The 23,239-nt window shown below is 39.0% G+C and overlaps 2 protein-coding genes across 5 annotated transcripts; both read right to left on the bottom strand.

Annotated features, from left to right (window-relative positions):
• Positions 1 to 72: 72 nt before the first annotated feature.
• On the bottom strand, positions 73 to 5,304 carry cdca3 (cell division cycle associated 3). Its single transcript, XM_039679926.2, has 7 exons — positions 5,075 to 5,304; positions 4,765 to 4,916; positions 4,453 to 4,555; positions 1,866 to 2,437; positions 926 to 1,265; positions 426 to 505; positions 73 to 320 (listed from the first exon to the last, which is right to left on the bottom strand). The coding sequence occupies exons 2-7, from the start codon at positions 4,900 to 4,902 to the stop codon at positions 228 to 230; spliced, it is 1,326 nt and encodes a 441-aa protein (XP_039535860.2). The 5' UTR covers positions 4,903 to 4,916; positions 5,075 to 5,304; the 3' UTR covers positions 73 to 227.
• Positions 5,305 to 5,829: 525 nt separating this feature from the next.
• pex5 (peroxisomal biogenesis factor 5) lies at positions 5,830 to 22,800 on the bottom strand. 4 transcript variants are annotated; one of them, XM_039679733.2, is made up of 17 exons: positions 22,595 to 22,800; positions 20,791 to 20,948; positions 20,239 to 20,277; positions 18,500 to 18,617; positions 18,279 to 18,422; positions 17,093 to 17,183; positions 16,645 to 16,735; positions 15,577 to 15,699; positions 14,374 to 14,484; positions 13,624 to 13,707; positions 13,400 to 13,519; positions 10,991 to 11,134; positions 10,791 to 10,861; positions 10,470 to 10,691; positions 8,680 to 8,845; positions 6,847 to 7,004; positions 5,830 to 6,769 (listed from the first exon to the last, which is right to left on the bottom strand). In XM_039679733.2, exons 2-17 carry the CDS (start codon positions 20,902 to 20,904, stop codon positions 6,529 to 6,531), a joined length of 2,037 nt encoding a protein of 678 aa, XP_039535667.2. In that variant the 5' UTR covers positions 20,905 to 20,948; positions 22,595 to 22,800; the 3' UTR covers positions 5,830 to 6,528. The 4 variants fall into 4 exon arrangements, with proteins under 4 accessions (XP_039535667.2, XP_039535663.2, XP_039535664.2 ...); XM_039679729.2 differs by lacking the exon at positions 14,374 to 14,484; XM_039679730.2 differs by lacking the exon at positions 14,374 to 14,484 and having other exon boundaries at positions 22,586 to 22,725.
• Between the last annotated feature and the right edge of the window lie 439 nt (positions 22,801 to 23,239).

The following is a 23,239-nucleotide window of genomic DNA, read 5'->3' as shown; positions in this document are numbered from 1 at the left end:
GTGTTAAGCATGTGTTTGTGAATAGTTTCAATTAAAAGGTCCTTAGACACGCTCAAAAAAGAAGAAACAAAATTAAAAGTGTTAATTTTATTTACATTAAAAACAGTGTTTATCTACAAACACAAAGAAAACAACAAAGAAAAGGAAAATAGAATGATAAAATTGGCTTAAAATTGTAGTATATACATAGTGTTGTTGGCTGGATTAACCCTGGTGAGTCCAGATTCTCACTCGTTCTCCTTGTTGAGTGATAGAGTCAGAGCTCTCCTGTCCATCTGGGTGAATCTCTGTTTTTCTGGGGTGGACACTTTCAGCTTCATCTGACGGGAAACATGAAGATCCATGACCGATTATATGCATAACATGAACCTCAGTGCTCCTTTTACTGCAGATGTCCAAGTAGTGCCTAAGAACGGTGTAATTACCTGAGAGTTGCGGCCTCTGGGTGAATTGGCTTCCCTCAGGATCTGCAGAGGCGATCTGCCCTCACCAATCAGAACTTTTTCTGTGATATTAAACAAGCAAAAACCTCAATTTTCCAGTTTATAAACAGAAAAAAAGTTAATTAAAAAAAAAAAACTTAAATATACATATTTATTCTTGTGTTAATCTTCTATCCACCTTACTTTTTTGAACAGACGAGGCTCCCATTGTCATTGCTTTCAGTTATTTTAGCGGTAAAAAAAAAAATCAGTTTGTTAAGCTACTTAATATTGCAAAACTGGTATTCCTTCCATAAACGTACTGTTCTGCTGCACAAATAGTTAACTTTTACTGCACGTTATTTACCAATAGTGGCTAATCAACTGGAAGTCTTGCACACTCAAAGAAAATTTGTGATGAAAAATAAAGTGGATGGAAGTAGCATCAGAAACTAGCAAAACGATTAATGACACATAACCATGTGGCCAAGAGACATTCTCACCTCTAGGTCTTTGTTTGGCACGCACAACCATGTTGTTATTCTCGTTTGTGGCTGTGTTTTTGGTGGAGAGCGGTGAAGAGACGAACGTTTTTCCACGTCCCTGTACCCCTCTTGCTCTGACACCAGCGGTCCCGAAGCCTACCCCCAACCACTGGGGCTTAAAAATGGCTTGACTGGGGCTGCGGGTGTCAAACTTCAGACAACGGATGCCAGACTGCACCGTTTCGACCTGGACGCTGGTCACTGGGCTGGATTTGCTGGACACAATAGCCGGTTGAGCCGAGAGAGGTTTGCTCACCTCTGGCTGCTCGTGGCGTGACTCAGGAAGTGCAGGTGTGACCTGATGGACGAGAGACACACATCATTTAGTCTCTCATAGGGAACAGTATGGATTTTATCTGATGCCAAAACAGGCCTATAAATTTGTTCAGATTCCCACCAGCCCTGACGCCATTGATCACAAAACAAAAATATCCATTTAAAGTTATTTAAGTAAAACTCAAAATGTGTTTTCCCCCCATTTCGTAACATGGTAAAAACAAAAAAATATGCAGGATATTTAATTTATATATAATAAATTGGAGATCAATAAGATTTCTTAAGACTGAATTCATGTGTTGAAAAATAATATTTCATAAAATATGAAATATTATTTTTCAGCATTATTGAATTTTCAATAATGAATTTTCAGCATTATTACTCCAGTCCTTAGAGTCACATGATCCTTCAGAAATCATTCTAATATGCTTTTCTTCTTGAGAATCATTATCAATTTTAAACAGTTGTGTTGTCTAATATGTTTGTGGAAATTTGAAATGGATCCCTTTTGCAACATTATAAATGTCTTCACTTTCACTTTTTATCAACTTAATGCATCCTCGCTGAATAACATTATAAACAATATATTCTCAAACCATTGAAAGGTATCTCAAAAACAAACCTGTTCGTCAGACGTCTGGGATGGGACAGCTTCAGCAACAGTCTCGGGCTCTGTGGATGCTGGGGCGACTGAGAAGAGCGTGTAGGAATGATTTTCATTCTCAACAGGAGGAAGAGGAGAAAGAGGACGTTCCTCCTGAGAAGATGAGTAAACGCCTTCATGACATGCAAGAAGACTCAAACTGAGCTCTTTCTTTAATGGCGAAGCACCAAGCAGCAGAGCCTCCTCCGCCTCTTCCAGCGAGGCCTCAGGATCCACCTCTACCTCCATCTGCGTGTCTCCAACCAACACAAACGGGCTGCTGCATATGGAGCCGTAACCCAGTGAAGGAGAGGACTTCGCAGGGGTGAACACGGCATCGGTGCGTTCTCCGAGTGAGGCGACGGAGTTCTGAGCTTCTGCCAGAGGGAGAAGGGGCTCTGTGAGGCCGGAATCATTTTGCCGAGCCCCATTGGGTAGGCTGGGATGTTTGGTAAAGGAGACCGGAGGAAGAGGAGAAATAGTTTCCCCACCGGACTTGACATCATTGAGAAAGAAGGTGCTCAAACGCCGAGCAAGAGATGTGACGCTCACTGTAAAGGAGACAAAGGTGTTTGAGATAATAGTCAACCTTTCTATTTTCTAAATGCTTGTTATTGATCTTATTGTGAACTATAAATCCATGCATAGGTTTCATTTTTAAAGGGTCATGAAACCCTTAACCCAACTTTCTGAGATTAACAAAAGGTATGAGTGTTGAACACCATTGAAGACAATGTTAGATTTAATAATAGGGGAAAATGGTTAAATTTGAGTTTTTTACGCTATTTTTGTAGCCTCAAACTCTGCTACTTCGCTTCGCTTTTCTGAAGTATATTTGCCAGCTCAGCCGCGTCGAACTTCGACAGAAAACACATGTATGATCCGAATAATAGTTGATAAATTAAACTTTTCCTAAAACCTTTCATCATAAAATATGTACATTAATATATGTTCTAAAAAGAATTACATTTCATAGGCAGGGCATTCAGTTACTTATTCACTTAAAAATAAGATGCCAGTGAATTTCATTACTTACTTTGAAGAATTACTTTGCCAGCTATAAAAAAAATAAAAAATATCTAGCATTTCCTCAAGTTTCACCACTGATTTTCAGTGACAATTGATATGCATGGCATGAGCCACTGGCCGATGACAGTTCTCCCAGCCTCCCCACTACATACCACTCCCCTCCCCTCCCTTCTCACAGCCATCCACGCCCATTTGAGTTGCATTTTTCAAAAAGATTATGAGCTAGACTTGAGCTGAGGGGGGGGTTCATGACCCTTAAAATTGCTATTGTAATTTATCGAAACACACACCCCTTTCTAACAATAAACTAAAAGCTCATTCATATCTCCATCCATCAACAACTGACGGATAGATCTGCATTTTCTTTTCTGATCACCAGGTCACTCGGATGTATGTCACAAAGAAGAAAAATTGTCGCTACATTAACCAATCACAAATTTAAAGGGTTAGTTCACGCAAAAACAAAAATCATGTCATTAATGACTCACCCTCATGTCCCTCCAAGCCTGTAAGACTTCTTCAGAACAGTTTTACGATATGTTGGATTTAGTCTGAGAGTTTTCAGTCCCTCGATTGAAAATGTACCATATACTGACTTTGTCCATCAAAAACACATTTTGGTCCAAAAATAAACAACAACTTTATTCAACATTGTATACTCTTCCGGTTCTGTTGTCAATCCGTGTTCAGTGATGCTGATGACACAAGACACTGCTGACATCTTATCAGTGCGCCCGAGCTTTGTTTACAGTCTGAGAAGCACGCTATAAACAAAACAATCTTTGCAAACATGCCTGAGGATTTCGAAATTTTCGACACAGAGGAAGACTTGCATTTTTTTTGCCCAGCCATATTTATTTGATCCCAAATACACAGACACACCAGATACATGTCTTCAGCGTCACTGCGGACTCGTGAACGCGGTTTGACAACAGAACCGGAAGACAATACAATGCTGAATATAGTCATACTTTTCTGTTATTTTTGGACCAAAAAGTATTTTCGATGCTTCAAAAATTCGAACTAACCCACGGATGTCACATGAACAACTTTGATGATGTCTTTATTTCCTTTCTGGACAAGGACAGTATACCATACATTCATTTTCAATGGAAGGACAGAAAACTCTCAGACTAAAATATAAAATATTTAAATTATGTTTCCGAAGATGAATGTTTTTGGATGAACTAACCCTTTAAGGGCTGAGGACAGAGTGTAAATAAATCACAAATGATAAACTGCAAACCCTTAAATACAGATCTACTGTGAGCCGTCTAATAATCAACATTATCACTGATAATCAACAGTAGCTATATGCATTTGTTGAAGTTTGTTTTATGGCCTGTGATGTTAACTCTTTATGGTAGGGGGAAGAAAAACAATTGCAGAAGTGGGCTGGAAATTACTGAACACTCAAAGGGTTGAGCTAATGAATATTAAATTACTCCTTTTATTGGGTTAAAATATTGTGAATGAAAAATGCAGAAACAAACACAGACAGCGTAATGGAGAACACTTGACTTGACGTGAACGTTACCCTTTATTGGTGTTCGCGTAATGCCAGCCGTGGGTGATCGGGGGTCAACAAATCCAGGCCCAACTGACTCCACCACAGGTAGAGGAGAGTAAGCCACACCCACCTACAGGAAAATACATGAAAAAATTAAAATAAAAAAAACTACCTTAATTTGTCCATTGCTCACTCTGTTGTGCTCATTAGGGACCTGAGAAATGACAAAAATTCACCTCACACTGTCCAGCTTCTCTAAGCAACTAAATTATTTAGCACTTTAACTGGGGAAACTGTAATAAAAGTAAGCGTTGTTAAACTGCATGCTTGTAACGTTACCTGTACAGGTGTGCGGTCGATAGCACAGGACGGTGAACGCGGGTCTGCGAGTCTCGCTACACGGGCTGCTTTCGGCCGCTGGCTCGGATCTACCCGAGGTGTTGATGCCACAGACATCTTGCTTTCACTGGATCCCATGTTTTCTCTATGTTCTACTCAGAAAACACCACGGTTTATAAAACATTGCATGGTAAGAAGCGAAAAAAGTAGTTAAACCCATAAGGTAATGATTTTTTTAAAATACATTAAATAAACAAGCACATCGTATTTTACCAACAATATAAAGTTATTGTTCAGTAATCAAACTCACCTTAAAGCTAAAAGTTTTCCACGCTCAGTTCACTGTATATTTCCTTTATCTTTCACACCAAATCAGACTGAATGTTTCTGTTCAATGTAACGTTACATGTAAAAAAGTAGATATTAACAAAGAAACGCTCACTCTTCTAATCCAAACTCCCTGTGACTCGAGCGAGAGCATTTAAATGGACCGTTCTGTGTTTGCAGCGTTTTTTAAACCGACCAATAGTAGAACGCGAGAGTTCCTGCCTAGGCGCTTCTGATTGGTCGAGTCGGTGAATACATTTTATTGGGCGTGTTTCGGTGATTTGAAATACAGCCGCGTGTTGACTGCTGACGCCTTCTTCCAGACCATCTCCCTTCTTTTAATACTTCAGTTAAACAGCCAAAAAAAAATAAATAAATAAAATACATATATAATATATATATACATATAAACTGCACGGGATTCATAAATTTTGGGGCATCTCGCCCGGGGGGCGGGGTTACGTCCTGCGTCACATCTCTTATGCAGGTTCTCGTCGGCATAAAAATACTTTTGAATCGAATTCAATTACAATAAAAAGAGTATGTTTTAATATTTTGATTGTTACTAACAGCAAACTCTAAATCAAATGCCACAGAAAATCGATACATTTGTAAAATTTGTAAAAAAAAAAAAAAAAAAAGTAAAATCGTCAATTATAAAAATGTATTACATAATCATAAAATTATATAATTTACTTATGCTTGAAAATATTAATATTTTTTCATCAAGTTACCAAGTATCTTTGTCAAAGCTTTATTGCTTAAAGTAATAGCAATTTGAATTGGCTATATGCAAAACATTAATAATTATGGTACAATACACATATATGGCAAGTAAAATTTACAATTAAGCAAATATTTTACAGCAAGAGCAAATATCCGATAAGAAAGAGTGATACATACAGACATGTATTTCAGTCTTGCTTACAAATTAAGTTGCTAATATAACTTTAAGGCTTGCAAATCACTGTTACTTTGTACAGGAGCCGTAGTGACATAGAACACAACACATCCCTCTTCTGTCAAACAGAGGCAAGTACTCTTGAGCTCACAGTGCTGGGACCTTATTTTCCCCATAAGAGAAATATTAGTGTCATTTTGATAAGGACAATGGAAAGAACGGTAATTGTCAAGATTAACAAAATTGAAAATTACAACAGATTCTCTGTAAGCATAAACTTGTGACAACCCCTAGCAATAATGCTGTGTCTTTAAACTGTATCATGGGCTTTTCAACATGTCTCTTTTTCTCAAGCATCTGTCTGTTCATTAATGCAGTGCTAGAGTTAAATGACTCTTTTTATTCTCCTCACATCCGTAGCAACGTCTTATCCCGCTTTGTTGGAATGTACATCACGAGTCTTGATGTTTCTCTCCAAAACAGGCTTCTCCACACTCACATTCTATCTTCGTGCACTCCTTCAACTCCTCCATCCTTCATTCTGTCTCTCCTTCTCTCGGGGAGAAGTGCACCAGTAGCGTGTCCAGATCTCGCCGGTCGGCGGCTGAGTAAAGCGAGCTTTCTCCCATCATGCTCAGTGCCATGCGTAAGGTGGACCAGATGTTATCTGACATCACAGTCACTGCTGCACCTGGCCCTCGCCCCGCTCCTCCCTCTCCATCCCCGGCGGCCTGTCGCTGAAGAGAAAGGGCCTCCAGGAAGTGCTCTACTGCTTCCCTGATGGAGAAACGACAAATGGAATTTAGCTTTTTGTTTGCTAGTTTACCCCAATGAAATCATCTTCTTTTACTAACCTGTGTGCACCCAGGTTGACACAGCTGATGCCCAGGTTGTATCGGCTGCGTACAAATCCAGGTTGTAACTCCAGTGCGCGTCTGTAAGCTGCGACCGCTTCCTCGGAGCGATTACCATTTGCAAGCGTTGCTCCCAGCTTGTTCCACAGCAGATAATCCTTCACGTAGGGTTCAGAGAAGGAAGATTGTGAACTAAAATACTAATGAACAATGTGTAAAAATGTGTAGAATATAACAATGTACCCGTTCACACCAACAAGAATAACTATAAAGGTAACTAGAACAATGAACTATATTTGCATCCAAATTAACATTGTTTGTTTGTCATATAGCACATGCTGCAGTTTTGTTGCTGGCTGCTTTAGTCACCATGAAATCCAAATGTAATTTTTTATGGAATAATGCAACGGCTTCTCTTCTCTTCTCTTCTCTTAACTAGCGACAACCTGTCCCTCACATGACATCACAGCAATAGCAAACTGCAACGATCCAACAATACAATCATTTCCCCAAGAACTAGATCAAGTCCCATCTTACACCATCACAATAGGGAAGCAAATATGTTTGATTTCATGCCGACATTACACGCTCAAGCTCTTGGGTGGATTCTGATTGGCTGACACAGTTTTTATCATTCATCAGCTGGAATTTTTTCTTTTGAAAATGATTCCAAAGATATAATTTCTCTATGTCGTTATAACTAGCTCGCCGTCGTCGAGTCCGTTGTAATTTCAGATGTCGTTCTGCCAATATCTGGCAGAGGTCACACCTGATGGGATCGGCTCAGCCAGGTCCTGGGGGCTGCACTGGGGGGTGTTTTCACACTCCAGTAGGTAGGCCATTGTCTGTACTGCTCCGCAGCTACATACGTCATCTGTCTGGTGCTTCCATGTTTTCATAAGTGCTTTACACCTCGCCAGTTCGTAGTCTGTTGAGGGTTAGCCATTGGAGAATGCTGATAACTATGTAATATTTAGCTGTGGTGTGGACTTTCCTATTCTCATAGAATAAGAACAATTAATAAAACATTATAGTTACATTTATCAATTAAAGTTATAATTCTTGGTCTGTCACTGCCTTAAAGGTGGTACAAGCTAAACGCAGTTGGACATTGATGATATTTGAAATCCACCCAAACAAACAAACACACCCCTCTCTAAAACTCAGCCTCCAATCCTAACGGCCCTGCTTCAAGTCGGCCTTGAACCCAATCCCGCTGCATGTGAGTGCACTAACGATGTCAGCGAGACTCTTTCTAGCTGGCCTCTGTTACACACGCAATCCAAGAGTGGATGTCTGTTTATCATAGTAGAAACGCAACAAAATAATGCCATGAAAAATTAAGTGCGGATGATGAACAAATGACAAGGAAGCACAAAACAATTAATGTGCAGTACACAATAGTAATTAAAAGCGATCGTTAGTAGCCAACTCCAGACAAACAGTGACACTCAAACACAGTGTTACTCATGTGTGGAGCGAATCAAAGCAATCTCTGCATCTGTTTTCAGGCCTTCCCGCTTAGCTCTCTCTTTAGAGCTGAAAAGCTTTTCTGATATTAACGCGGGTCCTAAAGCTCTTGCCCAGTCATAAGTAACCCTTCATTTTCCAGTGATTTTCACTGAGCTTTTCTCCTTTGTATTGTGTCTCATTTCTATTTCTGCAGTATTTCTTTCTCCCTCTTGCTCGTTCTCTCTCCTCCACCGTCATACGCCCCCTAATGCTGATTGGCTACAAACATTTGCTGTTGTGGTTCGTGTGTCGGTCCAACTAACTTCAAAACAGCTTTTTTAAAATAACGCTTGCCCCACTTTTAAGTGTGAATGAACCAACCTGTGGCATCACAGACAGGGCGGCACTGAAGCAGTCCACAGCCTTGTCATACTCTCCACTGAGGTTGAAGAGAACGCCCAGACCACACTGCAGCTCAGGGTCAACCCGTGCGGGGTCAGCGGCCGCTGCACTCAAAAACAACGTCTGCACTTCACTGAACAGTGCCCTAAGAGGAAGAAGAAAGAAGGAAATAACTGGATTAGTCTGTAGCTCAAAGGGATAGTCCCCCCGACCAAAAAACAATCGTTTAGCTTCAATAGACTTGGAATACAGTCAATTTATATGACATTTTCATGGTGATTTTTGTCATTCCAGAGCTTAAAGTTGCAGTCCGGCGTTTTTCCTCTTTGTCGCCATCTCTGTTCGAAATCTCAAATTGCAGTAATTCACAGAATTATCAAATTTACGCGAGTTGTAACACCCTAGACACAGCACAGTGTGGATGAACACAATGTTTGATGAGACTGTGAGGCTTTAAGTCATCACGCCGGTGTGGATACTGGCATTCAGAATCACAGATTATTCTTTATGGAAGTATGACCAACAACTTCTTAGCTTATACTAGCTGAGACTCCTTCTTTATGTGTTCAGATGTGACGTAATGACTCAAAGACATGCTCTCCCGCGGAAATCCAGCAGTACCACTGGAATTAAAAACATTATTACAAGCTTACCGCTTTGAATCGAGCTACGGCAAGCAGATAGTTTTGAACACTGGCTGGTTATAAATTTTCTCAAATATGTATTTTGGATCATTTTTAACCCCCCAAAAAAGCTACGGACTGCAGCTTTAAGAAACCCAGTGCTCATTCACTTTCATTATGCCAGAATATTCTTCTAGAACCCTCCTTTTGTGCTCCACAGAAGGTAGCCAGTCAGGCAGGTTTGAAACAAAATGGTGAGTAGATTTTACTTGTATTCTTTTATGAATAAAACTATTCTTTAAAAAAGAAAAGACAGTTCATAATCATTCTTGAGTCATACAAAAAGTATTTAAATATCTGCACTGTCAACTGATTAAAACACTTGGATGGAACTCGGATGGAAAACACCTGTGTTTGTGTTAGATGTATTTTTAGAGCACTGCTCACTTACGATTGGTGACAAATGTAAATCTGTTGCCTGGTTACAATGCCCTGTCCAGTGCATATCACATGCCAGTGTCGGCACTGAAAACAGGCTTCTTCCACATCTGATCAATCCAGTGTTATACAATCATTAATACGATTTAACGGAATTCTGTGTCTGATTAAAAGATACGATTTTTAGCATATTTGTGGTAAAATAATTCTGACTCATCCATCAGTTTTTTTAAAGCAGATAACATGGTTACATTAATGTGCCCTAACCATTCGGTAAAGCTGAATTTTCCAATATGCTGATTTGGTGTTAAAGAAACACTTCTTATTATTATTATTATCAATGTTGAAAACAGTTATGCTTGTGCTGCTTAATATTTTAAAGAAAACTGTGACTTTTTGTAGCATTATTTGATGAATCAAAAGTTAAAAAGAACAGTATTTATTTGAAATAAAAGTACTGAAAAAATGTATTCATTTCTTTCAGAAATATCTTATTGAACCCAAACTTTTGAACGGCAGGGTACATGAGGAGCAAAACCTGTACCCGGTGCAATCAACAAAATCTAATTTTGCTCATCGCAGCAGATTAACAAGAAGAGATGTCATTAATAGCATGCATCTTGTTAGCAATGGAAATACACAGAATCAGTTTTTCAGACCTTGAACCCATAATGTTTTTTTACTGCGTGCATTCATGAATCGTCTTACTCTGGCAAAAGAGATCCAAATCGCTCCCTCTCTTTCTCCTTCTCTCTCACACCCTCCCTCTCCTTCTCTCGTTCATGCTGCTCCAGGATAGGCCTGTATTTGGGGTTGTGCCTCAACCAATCACGGAGCGTCTCGCAGGCCTGTCTGTGCAGTGACTCATTGGTGAAGCTCACAGCTAGAGCCATGAGAGCTGTCAGATTGTCCTTTTTCAGCTCAATACATCTGAAAATAACAATTTAACTTAAATTTAAAACTTAAATTTAAAAGGCAGGTGCAGTATTTTAATAAATCATATTTGTCATAGACAGTTATACTTCTCACCTGCGGAGGGCGCTGATAGCAGCAAACTCTTGCTCATTCTCAGCCTGGCACGTGCCCAGATATTGCCAAGCCTGCAGTATCATCACACAAAGTCAGCATTTCACAAAGACAAACAAGAAAGCAGAACAGAGTTAGAGTCCCTTGAGACAAAATGTATCGTCGGTTTTTGAAAATAGGGTTTATACGTATGAGGCTCTGACCAGCTGGTTGTCAGGCTGCTTCTGAACCGCGCTCTCGAAGAGACGTACAGCTCCAGGAATGTCCCCCGCCTCCATCCTCTTCACACCCTCAGCAAACGGATCATCGTGGGACAGGTAGGGGTTGTCTTCTTCAAATTGATATCCCTAGAAGAAGAGTAAAGGCATATTCACACTCATTTTAATGGGACCAATAACATGAAAGAAAATATTGAAAAAATGTTTTGCCATTCTCTGAAAAAGTTTAGATACCTAAATAAAACACACCCCTGTTTAAAAGTTTGGGTTCATTAAGTTTTGTTTAGTGTTTGTGAGAAATGAATACTCAACAAGAGTCTATTATGCTGATAAGAAGTGAGGTAAAGGCCTTTATAATCTTAATAAAACCAACATTTACAATTATTACAATTTGAAAATGTGGAATAAAATGATTTCTGAATTATCACACCCAAGACTGGAATAATGGCTGTTGTTAAATTAAATTCAGTTTAATTATAAATTAACAATCTTTAAAAATATTTAAAAAATTGTAATAATTTTTCACAGTATTACAATTTTTTTTACCCTATTTTTAATCAAATAAATGAAGCCTAGGTGAGCACAAAACACATACCCTTGTGCATCCTTAAGGACATTTTTGTCTTTTTCAGTTTTGTTTTTTTCGATCACTTTACCTGTGTTAATGCTAACTACATAAAATTGGGCACAGGTGTGTATTTTTGTTGGAATTTTACTCATTCACCCCATTTCCTTTAAAAAAATGTTTGGACTAGGTACACAAAATACTTCCTCTCAGCGCCTTTTGGACAAAAATGTCCCCATTGAAACCCATTAAAACTGCAATTTTTAATCCCAGGGCAGTTTAACTATAAAATTATGCAATCTTTGTTAAAATGCTTTCATTCTGTTGGTAAGGCTTCAAGTTCAAGCTTCAAATTTCAAGTTTTTTGACACGTTGGAATCTGAACAATAAAAAAAAAATCTATTTAAAGAAAAGAAAGTTGTCAAAAATGATTTTTGTGCAGAACATTTAAGCTTATTAAGTATTAAAAAGTGGATATGTAGTATGCAACCTTTAAAATGCTGTCCTTCTGAATATCAGAACAAAAGATTCGGCCACAGGTAACAGCATGATTGAGAGTATTACATTGTTCTTATACAACAGTTCAACAAGAGGTTAATATTAAGTAACATACATTCTAGACACCATAGATACAGTCGGCAACGCGTCATAGTTGGGGGGCGTGGTCGGCGTGGGGGAAAGCAGCGCGACCATCCTATGTATTTGAATGACAAAAATGTCATATTGCGAGTCATTTATGCCTGCCGACCGGCAACGGTACATTGCAAAATTAACTGTAATAGGTTATGATTGCCCTTATTTAATTAAAAACTGGGTCAATGACCCAACCAAATGGCCGGAGGTGTTGTTTCCAGACTATTGTTATCTGGTTGAATCTCCAGACATCGCGGAAGCTGCAACACAAGCCTATTACTCAATCAACTTGCGTATAAGTTACTATAAGTCCATAAAACCATGTCACTTACCAATTGTACGTATGCTTCACTCAAAACTATTAATCCTTTTGTAAAACGGTGATCAGTAGTAGCTGTGAAGTTGCAGAGGGACTTTGCTGACAGTTATCCGAATTCTCACAGACTGCAGTCTGATAACCTTTGGCTGATAACGCTTATGTGACTGAGACATCCCTTATGAAAAACAACTAAAGGAATCTTGTAGTATTTGAGGACAAAATATTATAGTAACGTTAATCCTAAATGAATACTATAGTATTTTGGGACATAGCCTAGAAGTATAGAGGTATTAAAGAACATCACAGAAGTATTATACACTACTATAGAATACTAATAGCCATAGGATTACTATAGTTCTTTTTCGTAAGGGATGTAAAGTCAGACAAATCTGGCCCACTGCCTAATACGAGTTAAACATCTACTACTATATCACACAGGGACCTCTACTCACACAGTAATCTAATAAGATATGATTAATTTTGCCGTTTTGTCCTCCTATCCGGTTCTGCATGTATGTAAGAAAGGCTGTAGAACTTCAATTTATAATTTGTTAGTTTATTGGTGGTACAGAAAACGACACAGCAACTCTTCGGCATGATTGTCCCATGTATTTCAATGAGCGCCAAGGCAATGTTTTCCCCCACGGGCTAAATTCACACCACGTGACGGGGCGTTCCCGGGGGCGTTCCCAGACCAACCGACTGTATCTATATTGCCAGTTATTTTTGTCTATTTTTCCAACGTCAATGAATATTTTCCATGTGAAAACAAAGCAGAATCAAAACTAGAACTAACTATTGTCTGGTAAAGGGCTCAAGGTTTCAGTTAGGTGGAAGTATCCATGCTGTAAATGGGCACAGATGTATATTCAGATACCTTGTCGTAAGAGCTGCTGAGCATCTGGTCGAAGTCTGAGAGCCAAGGGTGAGCTTCAGCATCCCTCTTCGCCATTTCCTCCCACTCCTGCTGGAGTTTCTCCCAGAAATCAACATCACTCTGAACTCACACACAACACACAAGCACCAATGAATTAAAGGATGTCGCACTCAAGTTCATATATATATATATATATATGTGTGCAAGTGTGAAGCCTGGCTCACCTCCACCGCTGCTTTGGCCTGCTGGAAGTCTGGCCCATAAGTGGCAAATTCATCTACCCATGATTCTGCAGAATCTGCCGAAACCTACCGAGCACAGCGACATGCCTGTTAACAGCCTCCATTTTAACACATAACAGAGCCTGCAAATGCTTAAAGGTGCAATAAGTAATTTCTCAAAATCGTTGTTGAACACACATAATGAGTGGACATGCCCCCTACTGCTGATTGGCTACAAGTTTGTTGTGGGGCTCAGTCCGATCCACTTCAACATCTTCATCTTTCATTTTTCAAAAATCGCTTACTGCACCTTTAAATAATACCCAGGTGAAGGGAAAAAAGGCAACATACTGTGATGAATGAGAGTGGGGGAAAAAAGAAAGGATGTAATGGAAAAAGAAAGAGGGCATGAGAAACCAGAAGAAAAAAAAACTCACCCTCATTCATCCATCTTTCCTTTCCTCTCTATATTAAAAATAGCAAGTAATGCTCAGTGTACCTTCACTATAGCAGAAAGTCAAAGTGGTTTCAGAAGCTGGGCACAAGTGAAAAGCAGTGTGAGCAGGGTTTCAGCTGTACAGGTCTTTCAGCGATCACCATGTTAAAAGCACTATTAAACTAAAGCAACAGTCTGCTCTCTTTAAGACAGCAGGTCAGCAGGAGCTATTTAACATAATGAACATGGCAAGCCTACACAGGCAAAACACATAGCAGGACAACTGTGTCACTGTTGCCAGGTGATCAGGGTCCTACCTGCCTGACGATAGTAGCCCACTGCTCTGCCTGTTTAGATTTAACTTTGTCATTCTTCTCTTTGCCCTCTTTGGTTTCCACTTCCACATTCCGTTCCCTTGATTCCAGGAACTGGGCAGCCAGTTTGGGACAGAGGGTACAGGTAGGGGGTATTTATCAATATTGTGCGTTTGGTGTGGGATTGTTAGGGATAGTGGGAAAATTTAGGTATGGACGGTTAAAATGTTAAAATGTAGGGAGGATCTCATGATGATTGTCCATGACAGAGGGAAGAAGGAAATATTGCATTGCATTTAAACTACTGCTTGTTTGAACCATGGGGAAAAAAACAAGCTTTTTTAGAAACAGGAGCCAGTTTCCAAGACCTACACCTAGTCCTCGACAATTTTTCCTGTGAAAAAAAAACAAAACAAAAAAACGTGGACTTGGCTTGATCTACAGCGGGGTCCAAACATCTGTGACCGCAAGTGAAAATACTGTTTCTAATTTAATCCAAATTTATATTATCTGCATACAAATTTGAGTGAAAACTCAAGTTGCATTAGGTCCCCAAATTTGACTGATAACCTACAAATAGTTTTGTTATAAACTGTATTAAATACAAGTATTTTAACTTATCTGTTTATAATTAAATAATAAAAATAATTAGATAATTTTGAAAATAGATTACACTAAAATTCAAAAGTTTGGGGTCAGTAAGATTTAAAAAAATATTTTTAAAAGAAGTCTTATATGCTTATATTTAAAATTTTGGGTGACAACGATTATACTTTTTAACAGACTCTTTCAAGTTCAAAAGAACAACATTTATTTTTCATATAAATCTTTTGTCTTTTGACATTATAAATGTCTTTACAGTGACTTTTGATCAATTTAATGCATCATTGCTGAATAAAACTATACATTTCTTTAATAAAAAAAAAAAAAATCTTAACCGACCCTTAACTTTTGAAAAGTAGTACAAATGTAAATGTGGTCTTAGTCTCCACTGTGTGTACAGAATTCAGTCTCTAAAGCAAATTAAACTATCCAAAACTGTATTTTCACGTAGGTTAGTATTTAAATCCACGCAGTGCAAATCGGGAAGGATTTACAGTATGCCATGTAGGTACAGCGTGAGAAGAGCCAAGATGGCTGCCAAAGGGCTGCAGTGTCACCCTTCACAGTGCTTCCTCTATCAGAGGAGCTGGGAAGGGCTCGTACCTGGTTAAGGCTTGAGGCCCAGTGCTGTGCCTCCTTGGCCTGTGCTTTATCACTGTGCTCTTTTCTTGCTCTGTCCTCCACAGTCACACTGCCATCGCCAATCTGCCTAATGAACCGCAGGAACTACACAGTAACAACAACAACAACAACAGCTATTACACATCTACAGCTAACAGGAAACACGTTGGCGATGCATTGAACACGCACACACACACATACACACACACATCCATCAGTGGTTTCCTTTTGACAGTTATGGTCAGACACAAGGAGGAAGGAGTAACAGCCAAAAGCATAACATTTCCCAAATTATATGACAAAGCCAGAGCAGAGTTAATTGAAAAAAGAGAGAATGAATAAAAAAAGAGAGAATGAATGAAGAAACGACCATGAAAACGTGAACAATGTCACATCACTTTCTCATCAACCACAAGGCAAAAATGTATCAAAATAATAATCATTTTTATTCCCATGGAGAATCTGTGGTCAGTAACGTACTACTAAACCTTTTAAATATAACCCAGAAGTGCAAACGGGGGGTGCAAGTGGGATGATCCCTTGAGACAACATTAACATGATTTTATCTTAACTTGAGAGATCCGTTGTGACGGATATTTTCAGTGATGTGGCATGGCTGAAAGCAGAGCAAACTTATTTTGAAATAGATACACTAGTCAAATGTCTAGCAAAAATGATGTCAACAAAGTTCCAGTGCTGGAGCATTTAATACAGCAATGTGTCATTAAAATGTGGCACAAGGATTTTACCAAGGTGGATTCACTGCCAAAAAATTCCTTACGTATGGTCAAATGTATTTATTAATAGCTATCAGAATAAACAGTTCTTCTACCATGTAAAACCCATTTTATTAACCCAACCATAGGCAGTTTGTGGTAACAACTTAAGTATATAGAAAGGTCTATACATATTAAAATAATGTTTTTCAGAAGTGGAACTATTGGTTTACAATATGTGTTTTAATATATCAATGCGTGGGGTGACTTGGAGTAAAGTGTTTCAAGAGCAGCTCAAAGAACACTTAAACATCACTCTTCATTTTGCTCTTACCTCTGTGTTCTTGAGTTTAGGGTCGTCCACTTTGGAAAGGAGTTCATTCGCCGTTTGTCGTAGTTCTTCACCTGACTGGAATTCTTGTGTCCTGATAGTATAAAAATACATTAAAGTAAGGATAGGATCAGGACTCTGTAAACATCTATTACTCTTAATCTGACCGTAGTATAATTTATGTACGTTACCATTCAAATGTTTGAATATTTTTTTATTAGGCAAGGATGCATTAAGTTGATCACAAGAGTTACAGCAAAGACATTTACAACATTAAAAAAGATATTTCAAATGTACCACAGTTTTCACAAAAATATTAAGCAGCACAACTGCTGTATATACTTGTTGTATTTCTAATCAAACAAATGCAGCCTTGGTGAGTATTAGAAACTTGCATAATATTCTTATGCCGAGTCTCTCTATATTAGTCCTTTTAAGAAACATAAAATACCACTCTTTGTCCTGTTCTCTTTCTCCCAAATCTCCAAGCCATAACTTTTCCTCCGATTGCTCCAGGTACTCCTCAGCCCAGCGGCCGGGGTCTACGAGACAGGAGGAAGAAAACTCAGTGGTGTAAATATAGTAAAAGACGAAAGAAAAAAGTAAAGCAACGGCGAATGAAAGGATGACTGAGCTAAGATGAGTGTAGATTTGTCAATTGTCACCTAATAACATTGAATGACATCTAATAGCACTTAAAGCTGCAGCCGCTTCCATTATGAGCGTGCATATCGTGCGCCTACATTTGAAATAACGAACTTGAGCGTGCAAAAGACACGATATGTGAACAGGCCCTTACGCAGCTTATGCGCAGTGCAAGTTGTGGAGAGACGCTGGGAAGTTTTGATTTTAAGTCGGCAGCTGCAGAATTCAGCACTGCAATACAGTACAGTGTAAAATGTAGCTTAAAATGACACGAGACAATGTTATAGGCCTAGTCATTTGTTTGATCCATTTCATTTGACAAGGAGTCATTTCACGATGGCCAATTTAAAGATTACCAGCTAAATGAGACATACTGAGAGTTTAAAATTACGTTCACTTGAGTAAAAGCAATAGGCTGCAATTCAGATATTTTATGTGGGGAAGGGGGATTGGTTTGTTAAACTATGAATGTGAAACCATATAATAGTAAAAACAATTGCCGTTGATTGACGCCAATCGGACATTCATGTTTTTTTTCCGTCTATTTGAAAGTTAGGCTAATAAACATGTTGCATTCTACACGGCCTGATTATGTCATTTTTGTTCTGTTCTGTTTAAGGCCCCTTCCAAAGTTTTGGGACATCTGTAAAAATTGATTGTTTCTTCCAGAGAAGAAAAGGTGTCCGCTACCATGAGTCATGTGTCGTGCCAACGGTGAAGCATTGTATGGTAGTGAGCTCTCACAATTCTGCCCCAGTTCACTGCCATGAATAAAGAATGGTATCAAAATGTTCTGCAAGTGCAACTTCTCTCAATGATCCAGGAGTGATTTGTTGATGATCCATGCACCATTAAATACTTATCATTGTTTCCCAGTATACCATATAAATAAGTGAAAAAAATTAACTGCAAATACTGAAGCAGCAAGCTTTGCAAAACACAAAATTGATGTCACGGACACACACACACAACACACACACACACGTATTTACCTGCAACTTCATTGATGAATTCTCTGGTCCAATCAGCATCAGCTGGATCAAGACCAGCTTGTCCAGAAGAAGAGGCGGAGTCAGCAGTGGACAAGAACTCTGCCGCCCAATCGCCAGAAAGCGCCAGAGCAGCCACGTCAGGAGCTGAGAAATGAAAACATATAGTTATATGACACTGAAACATGCTGAAATCTGTCTGGATGTGTGTTTGTGCACGCTACCTCTCTGTGGAGCCTGTCTGTAGTTCTGTTGATCTATCTGCTGCATTTCCTCCAGCAGTTGACCCATATCAAAACTGTGAGGAGGCCGTTGTGGGGGCTGGAGAAACTCACTGACCAGCTGGATTTCAAAAACAACAGGATGTCATTATACTAATGGCTCGTTTCCACTGAGTGGTACGGTACGGTACAGTTTGGTTCGGTATGCAATTATTTGCGTTTCCACTGTCAAAAGTTGTGAATGGTACCAAAAAGCCGAACCGTACCGTACCACTTTTTGGGTACCCTTTTCGTTAGGGTACCTAGCACAGTGAAAGGGTACTAAAAGGTGGAGCTAGACTCACTGCAGAACGCTGATTGGTGGACAGAGTATCGTCACTCGCGCGTGCTACAAGGGCATTAGAAGCATACAGTTGAAATATAATTCTACTGTTATTGTGTCACGAAATGTAGTTTTAAGACTTTTTCAGGCGAGAAAGTAGTTATTTAAAGATCAAATCTGTGGTTTATTTATGAATTTTTGATCATTTGACTGAGATCCATTCCAAGCGATCACCGGACGCTTGCGCTCGTGTCCCCAGCCTGGAACAGCCTTCCTCAGCTAGTCATCCTGATGTTTGCCGCTGACTCGGACGTCTCTGTAGTGGTTAAACATGAGATATAGTTCGTCTTGTATAAACCTAACAGGTGATCTTTGGTCTCGTGAACCTATAATTCGTTTCCTGGCCAATAGTTTTGGCAGAAGGCTACGTGAAGTTTCATATCTTGGAACTCTGAATCTTTATATATTTGACTGACTGAATTGTTTCTTGATATTATTTAAGCTTTACTGTATTTTGTACCTTTTACTTATACTTTTATAATGGCTATTATTCACAAACCTGAAATTTAACAAATTTTTTTTATTATTTTAAATTTCATTACAAGATCATCTCTAATGTTGTTTATTGCAACATTTGTACCAATGCGATATGCAATACATTACATTACATATTGCCTGGAATATGTTTAATATTTTTAAATTTAAACGAAAAGAGGCAGGGTTGTTTTATATTTTTTTTTTTTTTTTTATATTTTTGTTATAAATATAACACATGCAGTGATAATCAATAGGCTATGCGTTGTCTGAACCACATTTATGCTTTAGAATGTTTAAATTGTATTGAAATGAAATCGAAAAGAAGCAGAGTGGTGTTTTATAACATATTTCGTTTAATTGTTGCCTAAAATGAACATGCAGAGATAACCGGAGTCGCAGAGCCAGAGCGAGCAGAGTGCCGCGTTCAAGAACGCGCTGTTCCATTAACAGAATTACTGGACTCGCGTCCTCTGGATCATTCCCTTGAGTCAGACTTTGCATTTGCCTCTTTGGAAACGCCTAATGCCAGCACTTGTTTCTAGTGACAAACATTCCGAGAAGCAAGAACAAGATCTGCTGTCTGTCATCCATTGTTGTTTACTATGTCGCTTTCTTCGCGCGAAAATGACGTCGATCGCTTCTTTACAGCATACCACGCCTATCAAGTAAGGGTAGCCTACTGTTGGCGGTGGAAACGCAAGCCTGATCATGGTGTACCCGACCCGACCCGTAATGTACTGTACCGTACCGTACCGTACCCCTCAGTGGAAACGAGCCATAAGTAATAAGATGGGACATGATCACAGACTACTTGACCAGACACAAACATCAGGTCATTGAGATTGAAAACACCATGAAATATTAAGAGACCAAAAATACACACCTCCTCTTCCGTGGCTATTTCGATTGGAGTAGGGGGAATCTATGAGGTGGAAAGAGTAAAAGAAGATTTTAATGTTAATTCAATTATAATTATCTATTATTTTCAAGGCTGCAACTGATTATTTGCATATTAATGCGGTTGCAAGTCCTATAATTTGCAGGTTTGTTTATAGAATGATGTTGTCATGCTCGCAGAAAACAAAATTCAAAATAAAATTTAATTCCCAAACTTTTGATGAACAGACTCAAGAATTTTGGGATAGAGTCTCATTTTCAGCATGCTTAAGAGCCGGAGTCCCCATCATTAGGGACGTTTGTAAACAGAATGATGAATCGATACATTCTTGGCAAATCAGTGTATTTACATCAGATCTTCTCAAACTCTGGCCCTCTAGGTCTACTTTCCTGAAAGGTTTAACTCCAACCCTGATCAAGCTGACATGCCTGTAGCTTTCTAGAAATCTTGAAGACCTTGATAAGTTGTTCAGTTGTGTTTGATCAGGGCTGGAGCTAAACATTTGCCCCGGTTACAAAAAAAAGTTTAGTAACTTACAGTGGGTGTTGATCGATGCCTCCAAGCCCCTCCTTCTTGTGTCATGTGACCAGTCAGTTTCATGAGGGGATTGGCTCCCCCACATTCCGCATCCACTAGCTCCCGCATCGCCATGGCAACACACTGTGAGGCTTGATCAAACTAACACCTTGAGATATCTACAAGTGAAATATCATTAAGTGTCATGTTATAAAAGTGACAGTAGTGAAGTGGTTAAGGATTTATGGATCAGTGGTTCTCAACCTTTTTGACTTCAAGGCCCACTGTCTGAAAGAATATTCGAAGACCCCAAAGGCCTAGTTTTGTATTCGAAAATATCCAAGGGCATTAATATTTAGGCTTTCATCAGTATTTATGTGAGGGATGAAACTGTTATTGGTCTGACGATAAACCACGATAAAATACCACACCATTAGTATTAACATTGCATAGTTTAATTATTAATGACAAAGTGACAACAAATTCAATGCCTAGAAAGTCCCAAAAATAGTTAAATGACGGGTGAGGTGAATGCGATAATTTTTTTGTTGCGACAAAAATATCATATACCTCCAGAACACCAGTCACATGGGACCATTCTGTGATACTGTTGAGTATATTTTAAAAAGCTTGATGCTGGTCACAATTCACATTACATGACGAGCGTGAGCGGGACATTTTTTTTTTTAAATCTCCTTTTGTAGTCCATAAAAGAGGGAAGGGTATACGGCATTAGAACAACACCAGGGTGAGTAAATAATGACTTAAATGTCATTTTAGAGTGATCTTTTAGAGGCTCTATTTCTGCAGTTCCATAAGTGCCAACTGTTAGTGGATTATAACATAAATATAACAAATAATAATAATTATATACTAAGGTATGTATAATTATTCACGGAGTACATAAATGCCAATCATGCATTATTTTGACATCACAACTTTATTTTAACATGTAGCACGTGTTAGTAGATACCATGTTATGGTATAAATCAGAAATGTATGCCCTATGTTTGTTTCAATCATTTACATTACTTTACCAAGTCTAGAAATTAAAAAGATATGAGATTTTGTTTAAGCTTGTTGTTGTTTTCTCTTCATTTAAAATTTAAGAGGCCCCCTTAGATGTTTTCAGCTCCCTGGTTGAGAACCTCTAGACTGGTATCAGAAAGGTTGTAGCCCTAGTTGCATAGAAAGTTATTGCAATCATCGTGAGGCTATAAACAGAGCCTGAAAGACAATGAATCATCGACTTGAGATTAATCCTGTGGATTGAGCTACCTTTCCACTGACTGACATAAACATATGTCCCATCAGCTTATCCAGACTAGAAGGATTACACAGATTCCATTGTTCCTGAAGACTATTAACAATTAACCAAGAATGCACGTGCACAAACAGTGCAGGTCTACTTTGCTATCCTTATGCAATAATTCCAAAACAGCCTGCTTCCCTCGTGCATGACACTTCTGATGAAAAATCATTGAGATGAACAAGAGTGGCCACCGGTTGAATTGGCCATTTGATCACTGTTATGAAAACATACATGCATAACTCTTCTGCTCAGATCTGGTTCTTGTCTGCTGTCAGTTTGCCTTCAGCAAAGAAACATGACTGAGGGCAAGTGTCGCTTTTTCCCAGTGTAACGTTAAATGGCAGTTGAACATCCCCAACGTACTAACGTTTAGACCACAACCGGTTAGCTATTCGCAGCCTTGTTTGTGCAACAGCTAACGTTATGAATGATAACAATAAAGCTAACAGGTCAACTAAGTCAACTATGCTGCAGACAGTTAGCTTATAAGCTAAATAAACTCACTCCTCTCACCTGCCCAGGCGATGTTGTCACCTCTCTTCTCCTCTCTTTCTCCTTTTAACCCGTGAGTAATGCAGTTTTGACAAAAACAAAACACGACAGAATGAAGCAGGGCCTAAAAAAAAACGGCTGGGGTTAACGGCCCCCTGGTTGTCGGTTCCTGACGGGTAAATGTTGCGCGGGTGACCGTCCTGTCTTTATTTACCTTCTCCGTGTGGCCCACTGAAACACGAGCGAGCGAACCAGCAAGACGAACACGCTACGCTCCGGTTATTCACAAACGCAGTTTGCGTAAAGACAAGCGCTTTGAACTGTGCTGAGCATCAAAACGGGCGGAGCGAGGTTTACGCTGAAGTTACGTAAAGTTCCTAAAGTGACAGCGCATGCCTTGAGTGACAGGTTGATAACCTATTGTTTGAACATCAAGCGAAATGTGCTTTAAAGGGTTTAAATTTAAATACGTGTAATTTGTAATTTAGGGGAGAAATGAAACGGATAGCCAACCAGAACAAAAATATAAACTTGTAAAGCTCAGGAGCTTAAACTTGCTTTTATTGATTAACACACTGGCAAGAAAATGAACATGTTGCCCATCAGGATGGGAATAAGCAAGTTTGTTGCAATTTTAAAAATATTGTTCAGATTTCTGTGATCCAT

The sequence above is a fragment of the Pimephales promelas genome, chromosome 12 (genome assembly GCF_988280905.1).
Source record: "Pimephales promelas chromosome 12, fPimPro1.hap1.1, whole genome shotgun sequence".
Lineage (NCBI taxonomy): Eukaryota > Metazoa > Chordata > Actinopteri > Cypriniformes > Leuciscidae > Pimephales > Pimephales promelas.
The sequence above is the reverse complement of the archived record's forward strand: the minus strand, read 5'-3'. Positions and strand labels throughout refer to the sequence as shown.

What these genes read in the sequence shown, in the direction of transcription:
- cdca3 (XM_039679926.2), bottom strand. Translation starts at nt 4,902, where the DNA reads ATGGGATCCAGTGAAAGCAAGATGTCTGTGGCATCAACACCTCGGGTA. An exon ending in TCGACCGCACACCTGTACAG is followed by an intron (nt 4,556 to 4,764) that starts GTAACGTTACAA and finishes ATTTTCCTGTAG; the next exon opens with GTGGGTGTGGCTTACTCTCC. An exon ending in CCCAGACGTCTGACGAACAG is followed by an intron (nt 1,266 to 1,865) that starts GTTTGTTTTTGA and finishes CTCGTCCATCAG; the next exon opens with GTCACACCTGCACTTCCTGA.
- pex5 (XM_039679733.2), bottom strand. Translation starts at nt 20,904, where the DNA reads ATGGCGATGCGGGAGCTAGTGGATGCGGAATGTGGGGGAGCCAATCCC. An exon ending in AGGCCAAAGCAGCGGTGGAG is followed by an intron (nt 13,520 to 13,623) that starts GTGAGCCAGGCT and finishes GTGTGAGTTCAG; the next exon opens with AGTGATGTTGATTTCTGGGA. An exon ending in TCAGCAGCTCTTACGACAAG is followed by an intron (nt 11,135 to 13,399) that starts GTATCTGAATAT and finishes CTCTTCTTCTAG; the next exon opens with GGATATCAATTTGAAGAAGA.